The sequence below is a fragment of the Parasteatoda tepidariorum genome, chromosome 4 (assembly GCF_982258835.1).
Source record: "Parasteatoda tepidariorum strain Cologne lab strain chromosome 4, Ptep-v5.0, whole genome shotgun sequence".
In the NCBI taxonomy this organism is placed as follows: domain Eukaryota; kingdom Metazoa; phylum Arthropoda; class Arachnida; order Araneae; family Theridiidae; genus Parasteatoda; species Parasteatoda tepidariorum.
In genome coordinates this window covers 98718051-98726684 of record NC_141758.1, presented here as the reverse complement: position 1 = coordinate 98726684, position 8634 = coordinate 98718051, and the positions used below count along the sequence as shown (strand labels likewise).

At 32.7% G+C, this 8634-nt stretch overlaps 1 protein-coding gene across 1 annotated transcript in view; it reads left to right on the top strand.

Annotated features, from left to right (window-relative positions):
* The first annotated feature begins 510 nt into the window (after positions 1–510).
* The window catches only part of LOC107440689 (sialin), a 71446-nt gene continuing 63322 nt past the window's right edge, over positions 511–8634 (top strand). Inside the window, exon 1 of the mRNA XM_071182787.2 lies at positions 511–742. Coding sequence (XP_071038888.1) covers positions 607–742 — 136 coding nt within the window. The 5' untranslated portion in view covers positions 511–606. The remainder of the gene's footprint in view (positions 743–8634) is intronic.

Here is an 8634-nt window from a genome sequence, read left to right as displayed (position 1 = left end):
ATTCACCACAGTAATTGCATTCTGGAGTTTTGTGGAATAATTGCTCTTGAGGAATATAACATTTCTTAAAATTTGTTTTCGTGGGGTATCTATTTCAATGAGGAACGAAAAAGTTGTTTAAAAATTAAAGCGCAGCCTAAGCAGTGACTCGTAAGATGAACTATAAATTTTCAACCCCTAATGGGTTATTCCTCATACTTGACAATAATTATAAACTTTTTGTAGATTGTTATTGTTACTTGTTATCTACGAAAAGAAGGGGGAAATTCCGTGAAAAAGGTAAGTGAAAATGATGATTTCAATAACCTTGTCCTTTTGTTGTCACCTGCCTACCTCAGAAAAAAATACGACTTGTGATAAATCTTTCTTCTACCAACTCCTGTAGAGATAAAAGAGTAAAATATCAATGGAAATTGTAAATTAAAGCGCCTTACAAGATCTCACCTTCATAAATCTGCACCCCCTTCAACTGATTCCGAAAGCGTTGGAATTGTTGAATAAACCTCTTTGTTTTCCAGAATGTTATAAAAAAAAATATACCTCGGTATTTCGGGATTTCCCTTCCTTCCCTTTCTCTCTTCTGATTTCTTCTTCTCTTTCCTTTTAATGATTTCTGCTGTCAGGAAGAGGACATTGTCCAACCAATCCAATATAGATTTCGAAACTCTCTCTGAGATTGAGATGCCTGATATATCGATTAAGTCGGAGAAGATTGTCATCCAGCAGCCAGAGCCACAACCAGGTAAGAAACATAACTTTGGAATTTATTGAATCCATTGAAATTTAAAAAATTTAATCCCGGAAAAAATATTCTTTGACGTAATGTATTTCTCCCAATACTTGATCCAGGAGTTACTTGTCTTCTAGATTGGGTTCAAAATTACAATGCTACGTAGTTAAACATTAGTAGTCGTAAACAAAAATTGGATCTGCTGTTGAACGGCGGTTATAAAAACTTGAAAGAAAGTTAGACCATGGTGCAATTTTAGATTCAAAGAAGCAATATTCAAAGAAGTCATATTTTTAAATTTCAACTTTTCAAGAACTGTCGAATAAGTCAGACTTTTTATTTAAAATGACTTGTTTATATTGCAAAAATTTACTTTTCTTATAATCGGAACTTCTTTTTTTGACTATTATTAAAAAAATAAATCATTTTTAAAATTGATATTTTGTATGGAAGTAAACTGTAGACGAATAAGTTTGTAATTGGATGCAAAAAGTTGATTCGCTCAAATAATTCTACAGATGTGGCTCAAAAAGTGTAATTAACATTAATGACCACATCAAATTTTGATTATGCTGTTGGATCCTGTTTTCCAGTTTGCGACTACCTTCCATATATTTCGACAATCAAATGTCTGAATCTATTGAAAAAATGATTGCTTATTCAGAGATGCCAGATTTCGTTACTCAATTGTAGCACTGATCAGTTGGCATGATTAAAATCAACCCCTTGAGCTATTAAGAGCGTCATATAGTTCGTTATAATTGAACCAATAATTAATAATAATTATAATTCAACGTCATGCAGGTTTTTTTTAAAATTATTTTTATTTATTTGTTGTTTACAGAATAACACTGAGTTCGGTGCGGAATTATTAATCACTGATATCGCTGGAAGTCTGAAGGTTTTGTGATTAACCCCGCTTTAATGAACTCTTGGATATAGTGAACACACGGTTATACCGAATGTTTTTAGAGGTCCCGTCTGAACTATTACTTCGCACTTCTACAGTGAACAGCTAAGAGATTCGTTTATAATGGACACTTTTTTGTAAATATGTTAAATAAATGTTACACAAGTTGTAATTTATGTGATTGGTTCAGTAGAATGTTAAGCACAACTCCATATTTAAGATGATGTGATACACATTATAAAGAAGTGTTTAAAATTAATTATTTCACTAAAAGGAATAATCCGAGGCACATGGGAGAATGAATCGGTTGTACAAAAATTCAAACTTTTAAGCTCAACTTTTTTTTCAAAAATGACAGAAATAAAAAGAATGGCGAAAATTCAAAAGATAAACGGCTAAAAATGTCGTTATAGTAAGGCAACTTCTTCGTTATATTGAGAATATTTCGAATGCTATGCAAGAAAATTTCGCTGTAGAGAAACTCAATATCTTTCGGGAAAAATTCATTTATGTACTATTTCAACTGTCAACAATGCTCCTGCAAAATGCTAAAGAATATTTTTTGGATAAATTTGTTGCTGGGTTCATAAACGGTTTACTATATCGGGGTTCAACTGTATTCTGCTCTGTGACCAAAATTGAGGTAGGATAGTGTGTGAAAGCGGTATTTTCAAATCCTCACAGAGGTGATGTCAGACCGCTGCTCTTTTGTGTAACTCTAATATGACTTTTACTAAGGATGAAGCATTACTATAGATTCCTGCGTCAAATAACCCATTCTTAAATTACGGTAAATCTTGGTCTTGATGAAACTAGACAAGAAAATAGAACAGATTTAATTTATTTCTAATTATGCATTTTTGTAATAGTGAAACTTGCCTATAATTTTGGATCAATAACAGCAAAGTAGGCTTGATTTAACCTGAAATTCATGTATGCGTACTTTAAACTTATCAACTTACTTTCGTTTATGTAACGATATAACCTTGCAAGCTAAATTGCGGTAGCAGGAGCTAATTTTCCGATGACAATCCAAGCTTCAATCACCTCTTTAACAGATAAAAGTAAAATTTATAGGCATTTTATCAGCAAATCGAATTTTATCGTCAATCGATATTCCAGCTACTTTAAGATAGTTCTTAAAACTCAAATTTGTAAATCGTGATTTGTGCTGGATGACGTTTCCTCTTCTTCTGACCAGCAGAATTTATCGCGAAATTATCGCCATAGTGAATTATTTTTTATCAAAATTTCCAACTTCTTTACAATTAGCTAGAGCATTAAAATTTAAATGAAGCTCCGTGATGGATGGCATTACATGTTTCAACTGTTTCCTGATCGATAAAAGTATATTTTATCGTTATATTAGCGCGAATTAGAATTTATTGTCAATCGTAATTCCGAGTAGTTAGTAGACACAAATAGAGCTTCGTATTTGGAAAAAAGTTGTACTGTTGCTAATAAATATTATTATTTTTTTTATTTATACATTTTCTTTGATTAGATAACCGAAAGTGAACCAGAGTGTGTTTCCTTAGACTTCAACGCTTGAGATGGCCGATGATATTTCAGTGTTAAGATTAAAACTAATAATTTGATGAGAATCCAAAAAAAAAAAAAAAAAAAAAAAAAAACACGTTCAATTATTTCAGATTAGTAGTGCAACATTTTTAGTTGATGCTCAGATAAATTTAGCTGAGGAACTGAACTTTTAGTTTTCTTATAAATTAGGAGAAAAATTATAAAACATGTTAATAATCTTAACCTAGATAGCACAGTTTCCAGATAGCAACAAATATGTGACAGTCACGGAGATTCATTTGTGAAATCACATGTGACCTCGGAGATGACGATGTGACGATTTTTGAAGATTATTATGTCCGCCTTTGGGGATGTCACTTTTTGACGTTATCTAGACATCAACATAATTCACCAAAATGAGAGATTCAACTGTCGCAGTGCTGTCACCATCTGACTAGGATGTGACATATTCACGCCTCAACTTAGTCACACGGTGACCCTATCGAGACATAAATGTCAGTGTTTTGTCACATCGTGACAATGTTGAGGCGTGAATAAGTTCTATTTTTGTCACATAGTGACCCAGTTGAGACGTGAAAATGTCACATCTTTGTCACATGATGATCCAGTTAAGACATGAATAGGTCACATCTTCGTCCCTCGATGACCCTACTGAGACGTAAATTGTCACAGTTTCGTTACAGGGTAGTTCTCATTAATTTCGCCTTTGAATGCATAAATATTCTTTTTCCGATGGCCACCTGTGTTAACATCCGTCAATTCAGGCATATACAGGGCGATTTTGTTGGCCTCTCTTTCAGGGGCACCATATTAGGTGGGCCAACGTCGCTCCCACAGTGAGGACAGATAGCATAAAGAAGGAAAGAACATCCATGCTTTGTCCGGGATTCGAACCCAGAACCTTTCTGATGCAAGGACAGTTCCCTGCCCCCTACACAGGCCGGTCGGCGAATGCATAAATATTCTTTTTTCTATTCCATTACTATTGGTTTTAAATAAGTAATTTTTTCGAAACACGTTTAAAAGAGTTAATATAAATAAAATAAAAGTACGTGGTAACATAAAAAGCATAAATTTGGTGAAGTAAACCACGCGTGCTACCACGTAATGTTCATTGAATTTATCTGACGTAGCGAATATAAAATAATTAAATATTTAAATACGTGCAATAAACTATTTTTGATCAAATAGAGCTATAAGCTAGCAATTATCACTCATGTTATCTTTAAAATGCGTGAAAAATTGAATCGTTAAATTTACAACAATGGTTCACTCTTAGCTAATCAGAAAATTCCATTTCGTTTTTCGCTCATCACGCTTGAACGGTTTGTCATAGAACGTTTTTGTGTCGACAGTGACCTTCCTCGTGCTTTGAACTATCTGTATGACAAGTTTCATAGCTTTCGGTTGGATGGTTTAGGAGTCTATAAAGAACACAGACATTCATTTATATATATACTAGCTGAATACCCGTTCTACGCACAGGGTTAAAATATTTATAAGTGGAGGTGGAAAAAATTTGTTTCAATTCGAATTCATTGAAATATTAATACACTATCTTAGCTACCACTAAAAGAAATATTTTTTGAAACTCAGGAAAAACCGTTGTAGAAATTCTTATCAAAACCAATTAAACAAGTACCATAATACCAGTAATACATATTACTGTCAGTGATACATATGAATTAAGTGTCATCTGTGAAGGGCAATTTTTTACGAATTTCTTAAACGAATTCCTCATTAATCTTTCCTTCATGAACTTGGCTTTTTAGCACATAACTCATTTTGTTTTATTTCAATTAATTCACATCATCAACATTAATTAAGCACTAATGTCAATAATAATATTCAGATTTTTACCGTTACCCGAAACGCGAATAAGTATTTTTTCTCCTTTTTTTTGCTTTTTAGTTCAGAAGTTACTTTGTTTATTTTAATTAATACATTTAACCAACATTAATTCAGCATAATTGTCTTCAATGATAGCATGACGATTTCTTACGGTTCTTCTAGTACATATCTTATTTCTTTTATTTCAATATACATACATAACCTTAATTAATTAAGCCTCGTTGGAGTCTATCTTTTATGTTTCTCCTGAACAATTTAGTACTCCTTTCCCATTAATTTTGCTTTCGAATACATAAATATTCTTTTTCCTACTCCATTACCGTTGGTTTTAAATAAGTAATTTTTTTCGAAACACGTTTAAAAGAATTAATATAAACTAGGAGGCTTCGCCTCCTGCTCGCTGGCGCTCGCCAACCCCCGAAACTGCTTTCGCAGTTAATTTCGGATTGCTTCGCAATCCGATGCTCGCTTTGCTCGCTCATTGGATACGTTCTTAACGTCTAGCTTTTGTATATACTTTTTTGAACACTGAAGTTCCGAAAACTTTTCACTGTAGAAAATTCTAAACCTGTGCATTTCAATATTAATTAGAAATTGCAAACAGTTCGCATATTTTTCTTTATCACACTATTCTAAATTTCAGTTGTTGAGAAAAGTAACTGTTGTAAGTTTTGTTTTAAAGTCTTTAATAATTTTGTGAGATAATTTTGTGAGAATTTTTTTGATAACTCGGTGAGAATTCGCCCGATTAGACATATGATGCTCACTACGTGCTCTTGCGCGCCGAAGTCTATCAATTAAAACGTATTAGCGTTTTATATAATATAGATTAGCCATATGATGCTCACTACGTGCTCTTGCGCGCCGAATCATATCAATTAAAAATGAAAGCTGTTGCCAACGCGAGAAAAGAAATATCATCGGTTTTATTGATACATACGTATTAGCGTTTTATATAATATAGATAATATAAAAGCGCGTGGTAACATAAAAAGTATAAATTTGGAGACGTAAACTACGCTTGCAACCACGTAAAATTCATTGAATTTATCTGACATAACGAATATAAAATAATTAAATATTTAAATGCGTGAAATAAACTATTCAAATAGAGCTATAAGCTAGTAATTATCACTGATGTTACATTTAAAATATGTGAAAAATCGAATAGTTAAAAGTAAAACAATGATTAACGCTCAGTCAATCAGAAAATTCCATTTCGTTTTTCACTCATCCCGCTCGAACGGTTTGTCATAGAATGTTTTTATGTCGACAGTGACCTTCCTCGTGCTTTGAACCAAGTTTCATAGCTTAGGACTCTATAAAGAACACGCACACATCCATTTATATATATATATATATATATATATATATATATATATATATATATATATATATATATATATATATATATATATACAGGGAGAGAGACAGTTGAGATACTTCCGCGGCCCACTGACGAGATAATTTTGATAATCAATGGTAATTTTTTTTTGTTTCTACACGACATACTCCGCAATAGAGATTTGGACAGACGCACGTCAAACTTGGCAAATGTGCAAACAGTACGAAAGTGTAACTGGGAGGTAAATACGGGACTTTTCAGAAAAATAAATAAATTCATAAACACTTTTGGCAACTTATCGTATTGAAGTGGGTCGGAAAGCACAGAGATAAGTGAATTCTTTTTTCAATTCCGCTAGCCATTTTGTGAAAGCTCGGTAAGTGAAGAGCACACTCATAGATAAAGCATCACGAAATATGTGTCTGACATCACATTTTCTACTACTTTACTTTTAGACGCTCTTCACACATAAACCTCCTCTTTCATCAAATGAAATCACCGATGCAGCACTTTTTATTTTCTCTAGTTTTTCACCCAATAATGAATTAAGTAGCATTTTTAATAACATTTACAGCATTAATATTTTTTAGCGTCACTCTAAATTTTTTTTTACCTATTTTATGTTACGTAATTATTTTATCATTATTAGCATTTTGAATCTAACTACATTCTACGCCCTTGGAATTATGTATGGATACATATACAGTGTGGTTCATATACAACACCCCCCTGGCTTTTTTTAAACAATTAAAGAGGTACAGAAAGACAATTTTGTTATAATTTTTTTATTAAACATATTTTTATTGAAAAACAAATAATTAAGTAATTATTGATACATAACAATTAAAAAATTGTTTAATCAAACAAGAATTGTAATCATCTTGTTTGATGTCCAAATCTGTTTATAACTTTTTCAGTGAATTCTGAGTCATCTTTGATTATTTTCTTATGCACACTGAGCATGCAAAAACTTGGCAGATATCTAAGCTGTATTTTTAAATTTAATTTAATAAAATACAAGTAATATTATATTTTCTATTAGTTATTTAGTTTAACAAAGGTGTACTGAATTCTCACAACGGTTAGACTTCATCAACACAATAAATACCGATGTTAAGCGTGCACAAACACATTAGTATATGAAACTACTGTTTGTAGTTATTTGTGTTTCAAAGTCAGTAGCTATGCCAGTGCCATCAATACAGTTTCTCGTGGCAAAACTTGCAAGTACAAGAAATTCGTACTTTTTTTTTAATATCTTGTTAACAACAAAAAAAAATTTAATAAAAGAATAATTTAAAAAAAAAAAAAAAAATTTGGGGGGGGGGTAGTTTGTTAGAGTTTTGCCCCCCCTTTTATATTATTCTGGCGGCGCCTTTGCTAGATACATTACAGATGCAAGTTTACGATAGCTTCGTATCCAAAACTTTACACAGTAAAATGGTTTTTAAAAAAAATTTCGTATGACGACGATTTAATAACACTGTCATAAATTTATAGGATTAGTGACAACCTTGTAAAAACAACTGTTGTTCTCTTGAAATAAATAAATAAATAAATAAAGACTAATCTTAAGTAATACGACAACAATCACATTAGCTTCTTCTTTAGCAAAAGGGGAAAAAAAGGAATTGTTCAGGATATAAATGAGTTGTTTTTACGTATGTTGTAACTGAAGATCTAGATTTAGACTTAGAGGTTGGGCTGGTCTAAGAGCAGGGCACATCGCCCAGAGGTCTATTGTACCCAAACCTGAAATGATGATTTACAAACAAGCTTATAGCTAAAATGAAGTTCAGCAAACACCTGACAAGAAGCCTTACTGCAATGTTGCCCTAAACGCTCAAATCTCTGAGCAGAATTGACCTCACAATTCAAAGTATATGTCGTGATGTCTACTCTTCAAGATGACAACATCGACAAAGAGGATTAGATTCAATACCAATTATGTATAGGTGTGTCCTGAGGGTGTATCAGTGTCCAGGGAGAAGACCAATGGCCTGTTCCTGTTTAGCTTAAGGGGCTCATTTTGACGTACACTAGAACAGTCACGATTCAGATCTTTAGCTTGTCTCTGACCATCCGAGTTGCCCTACTGCTTATGGGCTGTTTTGCCATAGAGCTTGAATATAGATGCCCTGTAAACAGTTGTTGTAGTTCATTTAGTTCACACTAGAACTGCACAATGGCTATTGGCGACGGTCTGGGAAACATCCCTGAGGATGATCCGAAGACATGCCATCGCAATTTTGACCC